General features: G+C 62.7%; 8 protein-coding genes across 8 annotated transcripts; 6 read left to right on the plus strand and 2 right to left on the minus strand.

Moving 5' to 3' along the window:
* Nucleotides 1-1,039: 1,039 nt before the first annotated feature.
* On the plus strand, nt 1,040-1,743 carry LOC62_04G005748 (uncharacterized protein; the record flags this gene model as incomplete). Its single annotated transcript, XM_062772300.1, has 2 exons — nt 1,040-1,639; nt 1,690-1,743. 2 exons carry the CDS (start codon nt 1,040-1,042, stop codon nt 1,741-1,743), a joined length of 654 nt encoding a protein of 217 aa, XP_062628284.1.
* Nucleotides 1,744-3,031: 1,288 nt separating this feature from the next.
* Nucleotides 3,032-7,130, plus strand: Dnmbp (Dynamin-binding protein; the record flags this gene model as incomplete). The annotated part of the gene is made up of 5 exons (XM_062772301.1): nt 3,032-3,238; nt 3,284-3,454; nt 3,497-4,606; nt 4,646-5,404; nt 5,442-7,130. 5 exons carry the CDS (start codon nt 3,032-3,034, stop codon nt 6,927-6,929), a joined length of 3,735 nt encoding a protein of 1,244 aa, XP_062628285.1. The 3' UTR covers nt 6,930-7,130.
* A 415-nt stretch (nt 7,131-7,545) lies between these two features.
* Nucleotides 7,546-11,097, minus strand: utp4 (U3 small nucleolar RNA-associated protein 4). The gene is made up of 3 exons (XM_062772303.1): nt 10,745-11,097; nt 10,530-10,709; nt 7,546-10,482 (listed from the first exon to the last, which is right to left on the minus strand). Exons 1-3 carry the CDS (start codon nt 11,015-11,017, stop codon nt 8,089-8,091), a joined length of 2,847 nt encoding a protein of 948 aa, XP_062628287.1. The 5' UTR covers nt 11,018-11,097; the 3' UTR covers nt 7,546-8,088.
* Nucleotides 7,617-7,862, plus strand: LOC62_04G005750 (uncharacterized protein; the record flags this gene model as incomplete). Its single annotated transcript, XM_062772302.1, has 1 exon — nt 7,617-7,862. One exon carries the CDS (start codon nt 7,617-7,619, stop codon nt 7,860-7,862), a length of 246 nt encoding a protein of 81 aa, XP_062628286.1.
* A 230-nt stretch (nt 11,098-11,327) lies between the features above and the next one.
* Nucleotides 11,328-12,921, plus strand: tfb4 (General transcription and DNA repair factor IIH subunit tfb4; the record flags this gene model as incomplete). The annotated part of the gene is made up of 8 exons (XM_062772304.1): nt 11,328-11,638; nt 11,676-11,824; nt 11,869-11,910; nt 11,952-12,187; nt 12,234-12,374; nt 12,419-12,557; nt 12,605-12,641; nt 12,690-12,921. Exons 1-8 carry the CDS (start codon nt 11,352-11,354, stop codon nt 12,919-12,921), a joined length of 1,263 nt encoding a protein of 420 aa, XP_062628288.1. The 5' UTR covers nt 11,328-11,351.
* A 575-nt stretch (nt 12,922-13,496) lies between these two features.
* On the plus strand, nt 13,497-15,770 carry urg1 (Uracil-regulated protein 1). Its single transcript, XM_062772305.1, has 8 exons — nt 13,497-13,515; nt 13,554-13,656; nt 13,715-14,102; nt 14,138-14,191; nt 14,245-14,411; nt 14,493-15,479; nt 15,517-15,589; nt 15,640-15,770. The coding sequence occupies exons 2-8, from the start codon at nt 13,585-13,587 to the stop codon at nt 15,654-15,656; spliced, it is 1,758 nt and encodes a 585-aa protein (XP_062628289.1). The 5' UTR covers nt 13,497-13,515; nt 13,554-13,584; the 3' UTR covers nt 15,657-15,770.
* A 449-nt stretch (nt 15,771-16,219) lies between these two features.
* UMAG_00199 (Eukaryotic translation initiation factor 3 subunit H) lies at nt 16,220-17,658 on the plus strand. The gene is made up of 3 exons (XM_062772306.1): nt 16,220-16,633; nt 16,739-17,018; nt 17,068-17,658. The coding sequence occupies exons 1-3, from the start codon at nt 16,270-16,272 to the stop codon at nt 17,573-17,575; spliced, it is 1,152 nt and encodes a 383-aa protein (XP_062628290.1). The 5' UTR covers nt 16,220-16,269; the 3' UTR covers nt 17,576-17,658.
* On the minus strand, nt 17,636-19,873 carry LOC62_04G005755 (uncharacterized protein; the record flags this gene model as incomplete). The annotated part of the gene is made up of 9 exons (XM_062772307.1): nt 17,636-17,726; nt 17,760-18,147; nt 18,186-18,451; nt 18,491-18,555; nt 18,590-18,733; nt 18,770-19,143; nt 19,177-19,383; nt 19,418-19,474; nt 19,616-19,873. The coding sequence occupies 9 exons, from the start codon at nt 19,871-19,873 to the stop codon at nt 17,695-17,697; spliced, it is 1,791 nt and encodes a 596-aa protein (XP_062628291.1). The 3' UTR covers nt 17,636-17,694.
* Nucleotides 19,874-20,158: the final 285 nt, after the last annotated feature.

The following is a 20,158-nucleotide window of genomic DNA, read 5'->3' on the forward strand; positions in this document are numbered from 1 at the left end:
GGGGCCAGCGGCAGAGTGAGACGGCGGCGGCACAGTGGCAGAGGCACCAGGAAAAGCCAGCTCAAACACGCCGGGCAGGGCAAGGGCAGTCAAGTCTACGCCAGGCCAACGCCAGCCAGCAGGGCAAGAGAGCAGAGCAGAGCAGGGCAAGCAGAACAAAGGCCAAAGGGTCGGGCAAACTGGGTTAGCCCTCAAACCGGACAGGATGGATGCAGGCAGGGAGCCAGGCCCAGCCCAAGCCAGGCGGCCAGGCAACCTGACGCCAGCAAGCCAGCAACCCAGCCAGCAAGCCGCCAGCCTGCGTTCAGGAGATCTCCCAGCACACTCAAGCAAGCATCAGTAAGGTAGCGTGCGTGCGTGCGTGCGTGCGGCTGGAGGTGCGCACAACGACGCAACGGCGCAACGCAACGACAAGAACAGCCCAACAACCTTGGCAACTATCATTGAATCGCACACCGTCATCACTACTATCACCACCCCGCATCCTCTTTACTACTACTACGGCCCACCGGGGGAGCCGAGCCCACCTCGCCGTCGCCGCCAACTAGCGAGCCCATCTCCGGCCATCGACTCATGATCGCGCCACCGGCGCCGTGTTGGTGATACTTGATTGATCACAAGCAAGCCGCCGTCACACATCGAATCCATCTCGCCCATCTCGCTCACATCGCTCGCATCCCTACACCCACCCCCCGCGCTAGGCCTGGCGGTCCACCTCGCGAGGCAGTGATCCCGCCGTTGTCGTCGCTGCCGCCTCTGCCGCCAGTCGCTTGCCGCTCGCCGTTGCCGCTGCTGCCGCCGCCGCCGACGACAACGACGCCGACGATCACCGGCCCGGGCTAGCGCTAGCGGCTATCATATCCACTCGCCGGCACAGCACAACCCACACTCGCACACCCACCCGCCACTGGGCACCATTATGCCTCGTGAACTGGTGGCGGCACCCTCTACAACCAGTCTCAGCTCGCGAGGGTCAGCGTCGTCCCAGTCCAACACGCCGTTCGCGACGCCGCCATCGTCCCCGCCAGACACGAGCACCATGGCGTTCCCGGCCTCGGTCTCGCGCATTCCTCTATCGGTCCAGACACCGTCAAAGCCCACGCTGATTGCAAAGTTCCGCTCGGGGTCGTCGAGCAACAGCAGCACAAATCAGCAGCAGCAGCAGCAGGCATCCCCTGCCCAGTCGTCGGGCTCTGGCATCCGCGTCCTCGGCTCGTCGTCCACGCGCCGCCAGTCCCAGAGCACAAATACAACCGCGTCCGTCAATGGCCCAGTCGCAGGAAGCTCGTGGACAGACACGAGGTCACCTGGCGGCGTTGCGTCCTCGCTTCCATCCGGCCCGCCAGGAGCCTTTGGCACGAGCCCGTCAGCTGCATCGCCTGCGCCATCACTGAGCACATCTGCGGATGCTAGGATCCCTGGCATGGGCCAACCCCAGGTCCAGCGTGCGCCCGCGATGAAACGGACGACGTCAGCCGACGGGTCGTCCCGAGTTGTAGCGGCTGGCAAGGTGTCGGCTACGGCCTCGTCCTCGACATCGGCTTCGGCTGCCCCACCACCACCCCAACCCGCAGGCACATCCTCGTCCTCTTCGTCTGGTCCTCGCAGACAGCGCTCCTCGTCTGCATTACCCCGCCGTGTGGGGGGCGCTTCTCCTCGCTCGGTCCACGTCCCTTCTCTCCCCAGCAGCACAAATACCTCGCCAGCAAGGACACCACCCCTGCCGTCCGCATCGACATTTGACGCGTTGCTTGCGTCGTCCCCACCACACCCCTCATCCTCATCCTCCTCCCCAGCCATCGCCCTCCAGCAACCCACGCCGCCTCGCCCCGCTCCCTTGCCGCCCGGCTCTGCCCAGCGTTCTGGCTTGCCATTCCCCCGGCAACCAACCTCACCATCGCGAGGCTCGACGCACATTGCCGACAGCGCACCGACGTCAACACCTGGTGGCAATCGTCAGCGCACGGGCTATCACACCCTTACTGGTAGCTCGGACCTACGATTATCACCCCCTAGCGCCACCTCTCCCACTCTGGAAGGAGTAGAATCGATAGAGAGCGTGGTCGACTTGAACGAGGACGGCGAAAGCGATGGTTACCGAGGCGGTAGCAGCGTTGGTTCTCACCAAAGTCCTCTCCTCAATGGCGGCAGTGACAATCAAAATCGCGCTTCTCGCATACCTACACCGACGCATAAGAGTGCCAACGGTACTCCTCTAGGTGGTTCGCCGAGATCGCCTGCGGTGGGGTTGTACGAGGATCTTGCTGGTTCGTCGCGATCGAGTTCACCTGGTCGTTCTGGGGCTGCGACGCCCAGCAAGAGTCGATTACCTCGTATGGCCCATTCGAGTGTGGATGAGGGAGGAGGAGCAATGTCAAAGGGGCGTGGTGGTGGTCAGAGCGGAGAAGGCGGTGGTGGTGGTGGCAACAATAGTGGGGTCCCCGCTGCTGCATCGACAGACGCACACACCGCCGCGTCAGCAGCAGCAGCAGCACCATCCGACGCCGAAAACGCGGCAACGGCGACGACGACGACAACAATCCTTCCACCAACATCTCCTCGTCTGGATAGAAAGTCGCCGGGGCTCACTATCGCACCACCACCCATACCCAACCACCATCTCAACGCCGTCAAGGCGCCGCCGATCCCGGCAAGAAATCCTTTACGAGGTCCGGGGCTCAACAGGTCGAGCTCGAGAAAGTCGATTGCCTCTATCCGAACCATTCGTCCAGACCCAGAGGCGTCGTCCCCGCCTCCTCCTCTCCCTCTGCCCAAATCACCACCAGCAACCGTTCCCCAGACGTCTGCGACTGCCCCGGCCTCACCCGTGCGGAGCGTGGCCCAAGCCGGCAGGTCACCTGCCTCGTCGCCTCCCGCCGCCGCCGCCGCAGCAGCAGCAGCACTACTAGAAGGCAATGGCGACCTGGCTACACCGCCACCAACTGAATCTTCCTCTACACCGGCCGCAACCAGCGGCGACACAATGATGATCGCTACCCCGCCTTCACTGCACGCCGCAGCTCATGCCGCCATGGCGTCAGCTCCAGCGTTCAACAACATTGCCTACGCACCCGCCCCATTGACGTCCATGTCGGCACCACCACTATCTCATGTCGGCTCACCCGTTGAAGAAGGCACAGTACGGTTCCCCACGACGGAACGCCCAGACTTCCCTTCAGTCTACAGCCAGGAGTCGGCACCCCCTTCTGCACCGCCGTGCTCTGAGAATGTATGGTCAGTGGGTGGTGCAGCCAGCGCCCCCTCTGCCCCATCACAACTTCAGCCCCCCGTCATTCTGGATCAAGGTTCCCAGCTTCACGAAAGCCCCATCGAAGAGGACGAGCCCTTGACCATGCTTCCAAAGAGCGACAGCTTGAGAAACAGTTTACAGTGGGGCCAGAAGCGCGACTCGGGCCACTTGCGCCGTGGTTCGGCGGCAGTCGGCTCTGAAGAAGTGAGTCTTGCCGTGTGCGGACGTTGTGCTGACGAGACCCAGAGCCATGTTGCCAACATGGGCCACACGACCGTGGACCTGCACGGCAAGGCCCTGCCCACGCTCCCCGCGATGTCACCACAGTCGGCGCCCAGAGACAAGGACGGTTCGATCCCTCGCACACCGACAACACCGAGTCGTCCCAATGCCGACCAGCCAGCCACCCGCTCGCCTTCGATGCCGCAGTTACCCGTGCCAAGAACAAGAGCAAGAGGCAACACCGAGTCCTCGCCAAAGTACATGAGGTCGCAGACTGGGCCTGCCCACTTGCGGCCTGGCCAGTCGGGTCACACGAGGCCCAAGTCGATGGTCTTCCCCTTCTTCCCGCCATCGCCAGCAACCTCGTCGTTGTCGAAACGTGCCCATCTCATCCGCGAGATTGCCAACACGGAGCGTGCCCACGCCACTGACCTTCAATTGATCCAGCAAGCGTACGTGGGAAGCTACATTCGGCCTGATTCGCATCATTCCATCGGCACGAACGGTGAATCGAGCAACAGCTCGGGCGCACGCGTCGACTCGCAGCACTCGCAGAGAAGCTCGTCGTACGGCACTCCAGGCAGTGAGGATACGCGCAGAACGAGCGCCGCAGAGAGCAGCACGCAACGCGTTAGCGGGCACGAGAGGAAGAGCGTACATGAGCGCAGGAGTGGCCATGAGCGACGCATCAGCGGTCACGACCTCACCAAGGCGTTTGGTGGCCTCATGTCGCCGGTGTTCAGGGGCAACAGCACTCCTCGGGAGCGTGGCAACTCTGATCGCAGTATCGAGCACACCCCGCCTACGGGCTCGATGGCGTCAATGGACACGCTCTACCCCTCTGGCTCGTCGACGGCGGCTTCGAGTCTGTCGATCAACACTCCGGCCCAGTCTTCGCCAAAAACGCCAACCCAGTCGGAAGCAGCAGCCTTGTTGACCAAGATGGGACCGCCGGTCGGTAGGCCACTGCAGCCCGCCGACCTCAAGGCGGTGTTCCTCAACATCTCGCAGCTGGCTGAGGCCTCGAACGAACTCGCAGACGCATTCGAAAGAGCCATGGGTTCGGAAGAAGACTTGCTGCAGGGATCCGGCGAGCGTGGCTCTGATCACTTGGGAGAAGTCTTCTCCAAGATGGTGTGTGGTCTTTTTACTGTGCTTTACTGACCTGCCCAGCTCTCGACTCTCCGTCCGCTCTACACCTACTACTGTGCCCGCCAGTCAACCGCCAGCGCTCGCCTGACCGAGTTGATGGCCGACCCAGCGACAGCTGCGCACCTCAATGACTGCTGGCTGAGAGTGAAGTCTCACACGCACGCGTGGAACCTCGACTCGATGCTCATCAAGCCTGTGCAGCGCATTACGAAGTACCCGTTACTCTTTGATGATCTGCTGTCGTGCACCTCGCCCTCGCACCCCGACTACCACCACATCCGCCATGCCGCGGAGGGTGCGCGGACTCTGGCGCTCGAGATCGACGACGCCAAACGCCGAAAGGACGTTATTACCAGTGTGATTCGCAAGTCGCCGTCGATCCCGAGCGTGAACAAGGACAACAAGCTGCCTGGAACCGGTGGCCGTTTGCTCGCCCTGAGGCGGTTCAAGAAGGACAAGTCGCCGTCCATGTCAGGAACGACGACACCGGGAGACTCTGGTGGTATCCCTCTCGACATTACGCCTTACGCCCAGAGCCAGCTCAAAGAGCTCGTCAACAGGCTCGAGGAAGGCGAGCAAAATGTCAGAAAGGTTGGCAAGGAGATGCTCGAGTGGGCCTCGGCCACCAAGATTCTCCTGTCGGCTGAGGGCGAGGTCAACAACGACTTCTGGAAGGTGTACTCACTCGCTGGTTCCACTCCAAACGAGCACCCGCATGTCAAGATTGAGGCGTACCACAATGTCCAAAAGGAGATCCTGGCGACGGTGTGGACCGAGATGGTAAGATGAGCAGACGTTGGGCATAGCTGACATTCAGAACTCTGAGGTCTGCAACTCGATCATGCTCATGCTTGGCAAGCTGTTAGACGCGACCAAGAACCCGATGACCGTCATTGAGAAGCTCAACAGAAAGTCGTCCGAGTACGCGCGTTACGTTGCGTTCAAGCAAGCCAAGAAGACGGTCGACAGGTTACTCCTGACCGAGGCTAGCGACTATGTGGCTATCCACACGCAGCTTCTCGAGGAGCTGCCCGATTTCCTCGACGGCCACCAGAAGATCTTCGAGATGGCCATGTCGGCCTTCATCATGACCCAGGCTCGCTTCTACGAGGGTATTCGCGACCGCGTCCAATTATTCGCGATCCAGTACCTCACGATGAGGCCAATCGACTCGGCGAGCAAGCAGGAACGGCGCGTGTCGCACGCTCGTGGCATTCACAGAATGTTTTACAACGAGAATTCGTCTGCCGAAAAGTCGATGCAGCGGATCGGCTGTGTCAACGGCGACCTCAGCGGTCGGCCAGCAACTGTCCACGAGGCCAAGTCTCCTGGTGCAGCGAGCAACAAGTCTGAGCTCCACCCGTTACGCCACACGCCGTCGACCCGCTCCATCAAGTCGACCAGCAGAGAGAGTAGCGAGTCGTCTGGCACCGGCCGCACGAGATCCATGTCTTTGGTGCAGAGAGACGATGCGCTGTCACGCAGCGGGTCCATTTCTGCGGGCAACAGCTCTCGCTTGCTGAGAAGACCAAGCCAGCTGGCACAGAGACAGGACAGCTACAGCGAGAGCAACCGCAGCAGTGGTGCCTTCAGCCTCAGCGGCGGCGCTGGCAACCGATCGACGGCGTCTGTGCCCCCGCTTGATCGCTCCCGTTCGCACTCGCGCTCCGACTCGCGCCTTACCGTCCTGTCGACCGACTCGACCGAGGAGAGCATTGGCAGACACTCGTTTGGCCTCCCGCGCATCCCTCTCGAGGGCAGCGGGCTTGTGTTTGACTCTTTCGGCTTCTCTCCATCCAAGCCATCGACACCAATCTACGGCCGCCACGATATCAATGGCTCGGGTCAGTCGTCGCCTACAGCCTCGACGGACCCGGCGCTTGCCGCACTGGGCCTTGTGAACGGCAGCAACTCGGACGTGCTCACGATCACGATGAAGCACCGATCGCAGCCGAACCAGTCGTCGCCACTGTCGACGACGACCACTTCGTCGGCGTCGGTGTTGTCCAACGAGCCTGACGCGAGCACGAGCTGGCAGGGCTCCAAGACGCTGTACAGCTGCCAGGCTGTTGCCGACTTCAATCCCGCCGAACATGGCAACAAGCGCTTCCAGGGTCTCCAGTTCCTTTCTCTCGCCACGGGCGACCTCGTCAACGTCTACCACGAGGTCGGGCGCGTTGCCGATCTGCGCGACTTCCCCTACACTTCTGTCGGTGTTGAAAACGATGGTGCGGTGGTCTGCTGTGCCGAGAACGGCGCGATCGGCGTTGCCATGTGCAGCTTCCTCGAGCCGTTGCAGGCGTAGGTGACCTCGCGACCTTAGCACCACTCCCACACACACACATACAAGCACTTCCTCCACTTCTGGGCTTGTGCGGTATCTTTGTCTAGTTTGTACCATGACCACTCGGCATACACCGGGGCCGTACGCGCGGGGGCGTACGGCCGAGTCGTCTCTGTTTTACTACCATCCGTAGGGCTGTGGACTATGTAACGGTAACATGTGCCGGCGGAGGTGCGGTGGTGGTGGTGGTGCCTCTCGGCTGCGTCGGTCGATCCAGCGGCCCAGTGCCGCATGCATGTGGACGTCGTCGGCGACTCACCAGCTAAACCAGCACCACGAGTCTGGCGTCGTACCCCCGATTCAGAGTCATGTGGTCGCGGCATTTCCAGCCTGGCCGAGGTGGAGGATGATCTGGATGCCGCAGATGGTGGGTGTATGTGGGACTGCCCGAGGCCCCGCGGGCAGCTAGCTAGCTCGCCTGTGGCTCGCAACTCACGCCGGTACCACCTCGCTCTGCGGATCTCGTGAATGCCAAGGCATGTCAATGGCATGTGTGGCGCACCACGTCAATGCACTGGTATCTCCGGAGCGCACTTAAGCAAGCAGCCTCCCAGCGGCCCTCGGGGACGAGTGGCCGAGGGCATGTCGCGCACAAAAGCCAGCTCGGAGCCTCTCAAGCGACGACAACAACCCACAGCCAACGCCACCATGTCCGCCCCCGTGCCAATCGCCACCACCCCGCAGCGCCCGTACTTCCCCCACCTCGCGTCGAGCGTCGGCTCCATGACCGACGAAGACTGGCGCGCCATGCGCCCCGCCGCGACGGACATCTCGCCCCTCTCCACGCCTGCCAACACGCCCCTCGGCGAACGCGACAGCTACTGCGCGTACGCGAGCCTCGGGGAGGTCATGCACCACTTTGAGAGCTTTAGCTGTGTCAACTTGTCGACGTAGACGAGGCGCGTCGCGCCGAGCGTCGAGCGCGGCGCGTGGCTGTGGCTTCAAGCTGCTTATGGTGGGCCTAGCCGCGCCGCCGCCACCCTCACGCCAGTTGCCACTCGCCGCCCTGACCTGTAGCCCCCGTAGTATGAGATGATGCATTGTAGCGCTCGTGCGGCCTGCACGAGATGAAAGATTGTACACTGAGATGCAAAGCGTCAAGAATGTGGTGGTGGTGTCCTCACGACCGGCCATACGTCCCAGTCCAGAACGCCGGAGGCAGCTCGCCAACAAAGTCGGCGTACGGCCGCTCCACGAGCACCATCTCGCCCTCCTCGAGCCAGTCGACCGCGACCACGCTCCGGAACTTGTCCGTCGCCACCTTGATAAACTCGGGGTCGTTGGCACTGCTTGGCGCAGACTTGTGCACGAGGCTGCGAGCCAGCGACGAGGTGGGCGAAGCCGGCACGCCAATGTCAGACGACGCAGCGATCGACGGCGACGCTGACGACGCCTCGAGCTGCTCGCGCGCCTCGCGTGCACGCTTGCGGCGCAGCGACTTGGTCGACAGCGGCGCGGGCGAGCCGTCGAGCGACACAGCGGGCGAGCCGCTGCGCTTGCCGACTCCCCTGGCCACCAGGTCCAGGTCCAGACGCGCAGTGGCGACCCAGTCGTGAGCCCACAGGACCACCTTGGCGGCGCGGGGGTTGGAGCGCGAAGGCTCAAACGATGCACCCTCGACGCCGGCGTGCAGGCCGTGCAGCGTGTTGTTGACAACCGCAAGCTGCTGGGTGGGGGCAACGAACCGGCTGGTGTCGACGTGATAGAACTGCAGAGTGTTGCTGGGGTGCACGATCGCGAGGAAAGGATGCGTTGGGGTGAAGGCGATGGACACGGCTGCATGGGGGAGGGTCGGCAGCAGGGCATGCAGCTGCAGCGTGTCGAGGTTGAAGACGGTCACCTTGCCGCCGAGGTCGGATGTCGCGAGCCACTGTCCGTCGTCGCTCACGGCCAAGGCCGTCACCCACGGCGCCGGCTCGCTGCTAGTGGGCCTGGATACCGGCTCGTCTTCGTCCTCCTCAGCCTCTTCATCGCTCGCGGCGTGACCTTTGGTCATCGAGACGTCACCATCGGCGTCCGCAACAGCCTTGTTTCCGCCGCGTCTCCTCCGCGAGCCCTTGCCACGGACAGAGCGACCGCCGACAATGGTATGCTGAGGTGCGAACGATCGCGCAACGGTGATGACTCCGCTGTCCTGGTCAGGGAGCTCCAGCACAGCAACGTGGGCCGTAGCGGCGAAGGCAACAACCAGGCGGCCAGAGTCGGGCGTGAAGAGCAGCGAGGAGGCACCACATCCACGCTGAGGAATACCGACGTCGGCGAGGGCCGGCGACTCGATGAGAGTCGTAACAAAGCCGCGGACCCGAACAGGGCGGAGGCGGCCAGTGGGAGACAGAGTGAGGCGGAAGACCTTGGTCTCGTACAGGTCGGAGACGGCCAACCACCGTCCGTCCTGCGAAACCGCCGACGAGATGAGGTTGGTCCTCAGTTGCAGGTCCATCTCGACGAGCTTCTTCCAGCCCTGTTCGTCCTCCAGCACAGTCCAGATGCCGACTGATCGATCCTTGCGGCCGACAACAAGGCGAGCACCGCGGGACACAGAAATGCGAGTTGTACCACGCTCGCCGCCGAACATGGGAAGCCTGCGAGAGAATGACTCCTCGAACACAACCTTGTGCTGTCCCTTCTTGGACTTGCCGAGCGGGCTGCGGAGCTTCTCAGACAGGAGATCGGGAGCGGCAGCAGGGGTGAAGACGGGAGCCATGTCCCAGCCGCCCGAGGCCAGGATAGGCGCGAGCCCAGGGTTGACAGGTCGGGGGCTAAGGGGGTGGTTGGCGGGCAGTGGCAGGTAAGGAGGGAAGATGGCGAGCGCGCGAACATCGTGGTTGTGGATCCTCTTGGTTGCCGTAAGAGCCCACTCGGTCTTGCCGTTGCCCTTGGTAACAGCCGTAAACTGGCACACGCGCTGATCAGGTCCCGAGGTGAACACAGTGCGTCCTCCGGGACCAATGATCAAGCTCATGCCGTCAGCCTTGTGCGAGCGGAAAGACTGGCGCTGAGCCATCGTGTTGCTGTCCCAGAAGGTGACATTGCCGAGCGAGTCGGAGGTAACGACGCTGTTGTCGGGAAGGACACCGACACCCCAGACAATCGTTCCCTTGTGGGAGCCCTTCTTTGCTCCCTTGTTGACCTTCTCCACCACGGCGCGCGACTTGAGAGTAACACGGCCCTGGGGTGTGCCAGCCGTTCCAGGCAGAGGCAGCTCCCAGCGGCGGAACGACGAGTCCGAGTTTCCAGTAACGAGGTAGGTATCACGCCAGACCCACTCGTCCTCCTCCTGCACGAGCCTCGGGATACCCCATGCAACCGAAACCGTGCGGGTACGCGAAGGGAGTGCGTCTGAGCGGAGAAGGTGGGCAGGGGACGGCTCGAGCTGGGTCACGCTGCCCGGCAACAGCGGCGGTGGGATCGTGACAAACTGGAGGTGTGCCGAGTTGGTGGTCAAACACAGGAGTGACTGCGTTGGCGACACGCTCATCGACCACAGAGGAGGCGACGGAATGGGGTATGTTTGCTGGACAGTCAGCATGCAATCTCAAGGCTCCAGCCTTGGTGACTCACCAGCACACGGCCGCTGGCCAGACAGCGCTCGGTGAGCTCGGTCGACTCCGAGCCGGCTGTAAACAGGCGCAGGTCCGACACCCGAGGGACCGAGTAGGGCTTGGAGTGGAAGTTTTCAGGATCCCGGATAGCGAGAGCCATGAGAGAGATGGTCGGGTGGGTGAGGGTTGGCGGGAGGGTCTGGGGTCAGCACTGCGCCAGCTAACGCAACTCACCTTCAAGAGGACCCAGTTGCCGCTGCTCCCACTCTCGGGGTGGACATACTCCCAGATCTCGATCTCGCCATTCTCGCGGGCAACAACAAGCGCTCCCAGCTCGTTCTGTTCGGACTCGGAACGCGCCTTGCCCTTGGCAGCTGGCGCGGCCGGGTCGCGCGCGGGGGGCAAAGGAAGTGGAGGGAAGGCGAGGGCTGTGATGGGCGACGGGGTGTGGTCGAAGAACCGCACCCTGTGGAGGGGGAGGGTGGGCTGTGGCACTGGCGCCGGCATTGTGTCGCGCTGTGTGAGTCGCAGCGATCAGCACCGAAGTGATGGAGACGGACGACGCAGTGTCGGTGATGCAAGCTGCTGCTGCAGGTAACGACGAGCAGACCAGGCCACAAATCCAAGAAATCTTGAACTTCGGTCCAGATGGCCTGTGATAATTTTGGGCCCGCCGGTGGAGGTGTCATGGAAAAATGACACGTGGGCCCACCTCCACCGGTCGCATCAGCTCGATCAGCGATCGAGGACAATACAAGTGGGAAGTATGGTGGTCGCGACGTCTTGCACAAACATCTCATCTACTCAAGATCAGCCACCTGCTGACAGCCGAGCCGATACAATGGCCCCGACGCAGCAGACCTCGCCAACAAAAGGGCCGAGCTCATGGCCCCAGACGTCCCCACCCTCACTCCTCATCGCCGTGGTCGACCTGCACCCGCTCTCATGGTCCCTCCTCTCGAGCTTGTCACCTGGCCCTGCGCCGGAGACGGGGGAGAAAGACAAGGCACCAGTGTCCCCAATCACAATCACCGAGTTTGCCACCATCCTCATGGTGTTTCTCAATGCCCACCTCGCGAGCAGGTGGGGCAACGAGGTGGTGGTGTACGGCGCGTCGGCAGGGAAGGCGTAGGTTCACAGCCGTCGGACGTAACCTGACATCCAGAATGCTGCTCTACCCACCACCAGAGGGAGAGGACACCTCATCGCGCCCAAGCCCCAACTTCTACCGCCCCTTCCAGCTCCTGGACTCGAGATTCGAGGCGCGACTGAAGGAGCTCGTGGAGGAGCCGGTTGCCACTGAGCAACTGAATGGTGGGTGCCAGGAACAGCGTGATAACCCACACTGACGCATACAGAGCCCCCGTCATTGGTGTCGGCGTTGACAAAGGCGTTGTGCTGTAAGTATCTGGCCGAGTTGTGATAGTCGCTTACACCGCAGATATCAACCGCCGAAAGCCAGCAGAGGCGCCCGTCTCGGCTCTGACTGCTGGAGATGCCCCTGGGCCCAGCGGCACATCGAACCCGGAAGCGCCAGAAGCACGTATCATCGTGCTCAACGCTACACCTGGCGGAACGGAGGGGACAGGCGAGACCGAGTCCAAGGCGTCCGGTGGTGGTGGCGGACAGAAGGGTTACGTCGGGCTGATGAACCTCGTCTTTGCGGCCCAGAAGATTGTGAGCTACCAGGTTCTGGTAAAGAAGAACAAGCTGACAGTAACAGAAAATCCCCATCGACGTGCTCACCCTCCCGCCTGAGAGTACCAGGACGGCACCCCCTATCTTCCTCCAGCAGGCGGCTCACCTTACGAACGGCATCTACTGGCGCTGGAATGGTCGCGGCGGTCTTCTGCAGTATCTTCATGTATGTGGATACTTTGCCCTTGCCTTTATCCGCTGACCCACCAGTCTATTTACCTCCCTCCGCCATCACTGCGGCACCAGCCCTTCACGCTCCCTCCTCAGGACGCCGTCGATTTCAGGGCCGTGTGCTTCTGTCACAACAATGTTGTCGACGTCGGCTTTGTGTGCAGCGTGTGCTTGAGCAGTAGGTTACTGGGCGAACTTTGGTCGGGCAGCAGCTTACCCTCCCAGTTTTCTGTGAAGTACGCCCAGTCTGCTCGATGTGCAAGTGAGTAGTGTTAGATCCCACGGCAATTTGGCTAACACCTCCTTCCAGCACGCGGTACAACATTCGTACACTCAAGACCATCAAGGAGATGGCTGCAGGAGTCACGCCCATACCTCTGCCGGCTACAATTCTCCCGCCGAAGCAGAGCCAGAAGAAGGCCAAGCCGGCAACGAATGGCACGGCGCCGGCGCCAGGTGCCGCGGCGGCCGCGGTATCAGGTTCAGCGGCGGCTCCTGTCGTTAAGACCGAGGCAGAAGACGTGATTGTAATTGACGATTAGCATAGGACGGAGCATGGGATGTAGTGTACGATGACTATGCATATGTACAGGAGGTTTGAGCGCATTGTCTATGTTGATGCGATGGTGCGTGCTGACGGCAGTGGATGTGGACGGGTTCAGTCAGGCACGGGCCGATCACTGGCCCCGCAGCCATCAACGTCGTGGACCCAAGCGAGGGGGGGCAACAACAAGCTTGAGCTCTCCTCCAAGTCGTTCTACCTCGTGTTCGATGTAGGAAATACCTGTCTTTGCGTAGAGAGGGGCCCATTCGTACCCAGAGCAAGATGTTAGCAGTGTCGATAAGCATGCCCCCACCCGCAGCCAGTCGCCGTGCGGTGTTTATGTATTATGAGGTCATTGACTGATAAGGGAATCGGGTCATTGGCGGCACAATCGGGTAACCAACGTGATGGGGGGGGAACCAGGTGTGCGCCGATATGGCCGGCTTTGGCCACCCGCGACGACGCCGCCGGCCGCGATGGCGGGTCACGACGACCCACCACAGCAGCAGCGCGCCCTGTCCTGTCCCCTTCATCCCCCACGTATCCCAGCATCGCCCATACAAACATCCTTTACATACTCATAGTCATACATGTGAGCATGGGTATATCTTGGCGGCACTAACCCTCTAGCAGAAGACATCTCCCACCCAACACACCAGCCATGGCAGACCTGTCAGCCATCCTCGAGCTGCTGCACAAGCTCGACAGTAAGCAGGAGAAGCTCGCCGCGCAGGTATGTCTTGTCTCACCCTCCCCCTCCCCCTCCCCCTCCTTTGCTAACCTGCTACCAGGTGGAAGCCCTCACCATCGCGCAGCGCAAGAGCGCTGCGTCGTCGCAGCCTCCCTCGCCCGCCCTCGCCGGTATCGACAACATCCCGTGCGGCCCAGCGGGGATCGCGATCCCCGGCAGCGCGAGCCCGCGCGGCGGCGGCGTCGAGGCGCTCAGATCCGCCGCGTCGAGCCTCAGCACGTCGCCCCCGCCCTCGGGCATCGCGATGAGCCTCGGCTCTGCGTGGAACGGCCCCGGCAACTCCGTCGCCCAGCCGACGCCGCAAGGCCATGCGGGCCACATCCACGGCAGACTTAGCATCTCGGACACGCCTGTCAGCGGGAGCCCCGCGCCCCAGGAGGGCAAGAAGAAGGACAAGGGGCTGTACCCCTCGCGTGTGGTGCTCACGAGTGCGTTCCCGGGCCGTATGAGAGCTGACAAACAGCGTATCCGTACCAGGCTGGCGTGAAGCCCGTCCCGATCCATTGGGGCGCCGGGCGTGAGTGCCGCCTCCTTGGGTGTGTTTGTGCAGACCCGTGCTGACGCGCATAGCCACCGGCAAAGAGCGTGGACCAGTCGTCTGCTCGCGTATCGGAAAGAACCTGCTCATCAGAAACGCCATTGGCGCGCACGCTGGCTCGTACTCGATCTACCGCGCGCTCAGCATCGCCATGGGCCAGCTGCGTCCCGACTGGCGCCCAGATCTCACCAACACCCATGTGAGTAGTTGGGACAAACAGTGGTGGTGTGGCCGGTGTGGCGGTGGCGCACGTGTGTGGACAGGTTACTCACCCCGCCAGCCTCCGTTCGTTCTCTCGCCCCAGCCCGGATGGTTTGGTGACGGCACCGGACGCGGCGAGGAGGGCAACCACAAGGACTGGAAGATTGTGTCGTTTGACCCGTGGGGCGCCATGTCCCAGGAGGTGTGGGCAAAGGAGTACGCCGACGGCCTTGATGTGCGCCCGACCATTTCCCAGACGATGGCGCACATCAAGATCGAAGAGCTCGATGTGCTGGCGAGAAAGGGCGAGTTCCCGGTCGACGGCGAGATTGTCATTCGGTCGCCCGAGCTCCCCGCCTTCCCCGGCGTGGACCAGGGCGTCGAGGTCAACACGTACAAGGCTGCGATTGACCCCGTGTGGTTCCTCCCCGGCGTTGCTGCGCGCCTCGGCATCGAGGAGTCGACTCTCCGCCGCGCCCTGTTCGAGGACACGGGCGGCATGTACCCCGAGCTCCTGACGCGGCCCGACATCAAAGCGTTCCTGCCCCCGATTGGCGGCATGACCGTCTACATCATGGGCGACCCGGCCAAGCTCTCGGACCCCAACACGGAGATCACCTGCCGCCCGCACGACTCGTGCTCGGGCTCGGACGTGTTCGGCTCGGACATCTGCACGTGCCGCCCGTACCTCATCTTCGGAATCTCCGAGGCCATCAAGACGGCGCAGCGCGGCGGCGTCGGCGTCATCGTCTACTTCCAGAAGGAGGGCCGCGCGCTCGGCGAGGTCGTCAAGTACATGGTGTACAACCGGCGCAAGCGTGGCGGCGACTCGGCGGCAGAGTACTTCAACAACACGGCGGTCGTGGCGGGCGTCAAGGACGCGCGCCACCAGGCCCTCATGCCGGACGTGCTCCACTTCCTCGGCATCAAGCACATCACCAACCTCATCTCGATGAGTAACATGAAGTACGACGCGATTATCGAGTCGGGCATCACGGTCAAGAACCGGTACGAGATTCCAGAGGAGCTGATTCCGGCCGACGGGCGTGTCGAGATTGATGCCAAGGTGGGTGATTCGTTCGCAACCGTTGCTCACCCGCCAGATCCAGGCAGGCTACTTTTCGAAGAAGGAGGTCACGGACGATACGGTGCACAAGACCAAGGGCCGCAACTGGGGTGAGTGGCGCTGTGTGGCAACCGCCAGGAGCAAGCTGACCCCGTTACAGAGGATATCATCCACTAGAGTGGCCGACACGGCGCATCGACGTCACGCAAGCATGTACTATAGAACTGGATAGGAACAGGAAGGGGTCTGATAGTTGTCTTAGTCGCCTCTGCGGCACATGCATGGGTTGTGAACTGCTGTGGTTGTTGTGCGGTTGCCTAATTATAAATGTTAGGAATTCAGGAGGGTAGCCTTATACACTTGTTGTGCTCCAGAGCATTAGCGGGAGCATTTGACACCTGTTGAGCAACAACCTCACTCTTGTGCACGACCATCACCGTACCACCAGCACTCACCTTCTTCTCCCTATGAGCGATCAACAAAGCCAACATCGTCTCCCTCACCACCCCAATGCATGCATTCTACTCTCACGAGCACATGATGATCTAGGACCTAGTTCCAGCCTCTATGCATCATCTGAGCCTCGCAGCGTTGCAATCAAGCCCACTGAAAATAATCCCGCTAACGCCGGCCCAGCCCTCGCCGTGGCAGTTTTCACTCATCTCGATTTTCCATTGTACGGCGGCGTGTCGTCTGCCAGGCAGCGCGCGTTCTCGACGTTGTCGACCTCTACGCCGTCGAGCACAACACCTACCTCACCTCACCTTACACACCCCCAAAAGACGCCATCATGACGTCCATGGCAGCAGCGATCGCTGCGTCCCTCCCCGCGCAGACGGCCCCGACCCCCGCCCCCGCGCCGGCGCCAGCCAAGGTGCCCGCGCGCATGGAGGGCTTCCTCGACGTCGAGGCCGCGCGCGACGTCGAGAGCGTCAAGCTCTCGTCGCTCGTTTTCCTCAAGGTGCTCAAGCACTCGACCGACTCGCTCCCCGCGCCCCCGCCCCAGACGTTCCAGCAGGACCGTAACGCCCCGCCCCCGACCAACCTCTCGAGCCACCCCGACGCGCTCGGCGTGTTCCTCGGCCTCGACCTCGACGGCGTCATGGAGGTCGAGGACAGCTTTGCCCTCCCTGCTGGCGAGACGTCGCTTGGTGGTGAGTTGTGTGTGGGGTTGGGCCGGGCGAGAGTCGGAGCTATCGCAGCTGCCCAAGCAAGCAAGCCCTTGCCACCCAAGAATGCGTAAACTGACTTACACCCAGCCCACTCGTACTCCAACCGCCTCCTCGGCCACCTCCGCGAGGTCCAGACCCCCGACTCGCCCGTCGGCGTCTACCTCTCGACCCACAACGGCGGCTTTGTCACCCGCGGCGCCGTCGACCTCATGGTCGCCGTCGAGAAGGCCGCTGGCCGCGGCAAGGCTATCCTTGTCATCCACGACGCTGGCAAGGCCGCCAACTCGTCCGACCTCAGCATCAAGGCGTACAAGCTGTCTGAGGGTGCCCAGGAGGCTGCCAAGAGCGGAAAGTGGGACGTCACGGCGTGAGTTTGCATGTGGTGGAGGAGATAAGACCGGCACTAACGAACCCAGCCTTGCCGAGAACAAGCTCACCGCCGCTACCATGCTCACGCCCCTCCCCCTGACCGTCTCGTCGCCCGCGCTCATCAACGCGTTCCTCGCGACCCTCACGACGCCCGCGACCACCGCCGCGCCCTCGCTCTCGTCGCCCGCCGTTCCCCTCCCCCCCACCTTCCTCCCCCTCGTCAACCCCCTCCCCCACTCGCTGCCCGAGTACCTGAGCAACACGCTCGACGGGCTCACGCTGCACACGCACGAGGCCAACAACCTCGCGTTCATGACGCGCCAGATTGCGCGTGAGAAGGCAAAGCACGAGCAGACGATCAAGGAGCGCGAGGAGGAGAACGCCCGCAGGCGCAAGGCCAACCAGCCCGAGCTCCCCGCCATCTCGGCAGAGATCCGCGGCGGCACAAAGGAGCCAAGCAGGTTGGAGATGCTCTGCCTTCAGGGCCAGGTCGACGGCCTGGCAAAGTCGATGGGTGCCGAGGCCGGCAAGGGCCTCGTCAGGTGTTATCTGTAGCCTAGTACCAGTCAGTGGGGTACACTAGCTTGATGTAGAGCGCGCCGCTCGAGCCGCGGTGCCATGCATTGGTTGTGCATAGAGTCGGTGTGGGTATATGGGTGTCGCTACAGTCTATATCACCACGTCATCCACATCTCGGGTGTCAAGACTGGGGGTCAGCGCTGGTGGGACGCACACTCACTCTTCCTCATTGAATACCACGCGGAGATGGCGAGGTCCTTCTGCCAGAAGGCGGGGATCGCCTGTCCTCGCCTGAGCACCATGCTCTCGTCGGCCCAGTCCTCGTCTTGCACAATCTCCTCAATCTGCACCTCGTTACTCCTCAAAAGGGACGAGTACACGCGCTGCCGGGACGCCGAGCCAAGGGCGTCGGCCTTGACCGGCGTGCGGAACGACAGGATCGGGTTGTACGTGTTCGAGCAGATGAAGACCGTGTTGAGGACCTTGTCCTTCTCGTCTGGGTCGTGCCCGCCGTTCTCGTCCGTGAAGATGCGGCACTGCGCAAAGCTCGACGCGAGGGTGACGGCCACGGCGCGCATCGTGCGGCTACCCGGCAAGCCGACCACGTTCTGGGTCCTGTCAGCATGCCGACGCTTCATGGACGCACAGTCACGACTACGCCGCCGGGCTGGAGCACGTCCTGCACGTCGTGCCAGAACTCGCGGGTGAACAGCTCCACCGGCAGCTCGCCCGCACTGAAGCAGTCCTGCACGATCACGGACCAGCGCGAGCCGGCGCCGCCCCGCGCGTCCTCGGCTGACAGGCGGACGAACTCGGCGCCGTCGTCGATCACCGAGCCGTGCGGCGGCATAGAGTCCTCGGCGTACATGCCGAAGAAGTTGCGCGCGGCCGCGGCCACCTCGGCGTCGTACTCTGGAAATAGTCAGTGGCATATGATAGAACGGCACGCACCGACGTAGTCGGTCGGGATGCCACGCTTCCTGGACGACTCGGCAGCGACGCCGACACCGAGGCCACTGGGGGTCAGTCGTGGTCTGCGCTCAGGCCTACATTATCAGTGCGCGCGGTTCTGGCTGTGCCACACTCGCGGTGAGATTGACACCAGTGACCAGCTCGACGCCACGCGCAGACTCCGCCACACTGGCGCGCTGCGCGAACCACCCAAACTCCTGCACGAAGAACGCGGCGAATATGCTGCTCGTCAGCCGAGCCCGGCCGCGTCATACCCACGAGTCGCCGAGGCGCGGCGTATAGCTCCCTCGCGCGTTCTTATCGTACTCGAACCATCGGCCCCCGACGAGCGAGTTGTCAACACGCAGGAACCGGTACCCGTCGCGCCTGTTATCCGCGACCACGACCTGGCCGGTGCGGCCGCGGACCGAGCGGTGGATGAAGAGGTCGCCGTCGGGTGTGGCGTATGGCGGTGTGGCGGCGTTGTGGATCCAGACGTACCACACTGCGCCGATGACGCCGATATGCGCCAGCCGGACGGCGTGCGGGAGGAGGGTGGCGAGGAGAGAACGCCGGCGGGGGCGTGGATCAACAGACGACTGTGATGGGACGACCAGCGCCACGAGGTGCAGACCCGCCGAGACGACGAGGAGCTCGGGGTCAGCGCTGCCACTTGGTCAACTTACTGCTCGTTCTGGATGCGATACGGCGTGTGCGATCCAGCTATACTTGTCTGCGCCATACTGATCAATTGTCGAGTCCATGGCCCTGCGAACCAGCCACACAGGGAAGGCAGGAGCAATGATGACGCCGAGGATGGTAACAGCTCCAACCACTGGACCATCTGCCGATGTCTTCTTCGATACCAGGCCCGCACCATGAACATAGGCATCCTGGTACATCAGCGTCGAACCGACACCCACTCACAGTCAGCGAGAAGAAGCACCCCGCGACGCCGACGACGGGCAGCGCAGAGAGCCCAAGCTGCGCCGCGAAGGCACCCCACTCCGGCCCGAGAAAGGTACCACACTCGCTCGCTATGCGACGCCCTCCGAGCGCCGCAACATCGACCCCCAGCGCAGCGAGGTATGCCCACGTTGCGGGCGACAAGCAGTCCACTCTCACCCACGCCGCGGCCGACGCGGCCAGGTACCCCGCCAACAGAAGGTAGGGGTGCAGGCCCAGCGGCAGCGAGTTGTACAGCGGCACCAGTTGCTGGTGCTGCAGCGCGATATAGGTGCCGAGGACGGCGGGGAGGACGACGGCCGCGAAGACGAGGGTGGGGTACGAGGGCGGCGTCCTCGCTGCGGTCTGCGACCCGGCGGACGCGGCAGGCGTCGCGGCCGAGGTCGAGGCCGGCGCGGCCTTGCGTTTCGGCAGCATGCGTGCAGTAGGCTGCTTGGCTCAGTGAACCGCACGAAACGGTCCGGACAGCTCTGTTGGGATGCCCCGAGTGAGAGTAGACGGCAAGGATGAGCGTGTGACGACGACTTTACTGTCGCCGGAGACATTGTCCAGTTGTCCATCTAGGAAGTGGAGGCCGATACCGTGAACGCGTTTTGAACCGTGCCTGGAATCCGAGACGCAACTCACTTTGCCGTTGGCTTGGACCACCTCGTCGACTTGATGTTGACATCTCTGCTTTGCACTGGACGTTGTCTCTCTGCA

The sequence above is a fragment of the Vanrija pseudolonga genome, chromosome 4 (genome assembly GCF_020906515.1).
Source record: "Vanrija pseudolonga chromosome 4, complete sequence".
NCBI lineage: Eukaryota > Fungi > Basidiomycota > Tremellomycetes > Trichosporonales > Trichosporonaceae > Vanrija > Vanrija pseudolonga.

What these genes read in the sequence shown, in the direction of transcription:
- UMAG_00199 (XM_062772306.1), top strand. Translation starts at nt 16,270, where the DNA reads ATGACGTCCATGGCAGCAGCGATCGCTGCGTCCCTCCCCGCGCAGACG. An exon ending in TGGCGAGACGTCGCTTGGTG is followed by an intron (nt 16,634 to 16,738) that starts GTGAGTTGTGTG and finishes ACTTACACCCAG; the next exon opens with CCCACTCGTACTCCAACCGC. An exon ending in GGAAAGTGGGACGTCACGGC is followed by an intron (nt 17,019 to 17,067) that starts GTGAGTTTGCAT and finishes TAACGAACCCAG; the next exon opens with CCTTGCCGAGAACAAGCTCA.
- urg1 (XM_062772305.1), top strand. Translation starts at nt 13,585, where the DNA reads ATGGCAGACCTGTCAGCCATCCTCGAGCTGCTGCACAAGCTCGACAGT. An exon ending in CTCGCGTGTGGTGCTCACGA is followed by an intron (nt 14,103 to 14,137) that starts GTGCGTTCCCGG and finishes GCTGACAAACAG; the next exon opens with CGTATCCGTACCAGGCTGGC. An exon ending in GATCCATTGGGGCGCCGGGC is followed by an intron (nt 14,192 to 14,244) that starts GTGAGTGCCGCC and finishes TGACGCGCATAG; the next exon opens with CCACCGGCAAAGAGCGTGGA.
- utp4 (XM_062772303.1), bottom strand. Translation starts at nt 11,017, where the DNA reads ATGCCGGCGCCAGTGCCACAGCCCACCCTCCCCCTCCACAGGGTGCGG. An exon ending in GCAACTGGGTCCTCTTGAAG is followed by an intron (nt 10,710 to 10,744) that starts GTGAGTTGCGTT and finishes TGCTGACCCCAG; the next exon opens with ACCCTCCCGCCAACCCTCAC. An exon ending in TGGCCAGCGGCCGTGTGCTG is followed by an intron (nt 10,483 to 10,529) that starts GTGAGTCACCAA and finishes CTGACTGTCCAG; the next exon opens with CAAACATACCCCATTCCGTC.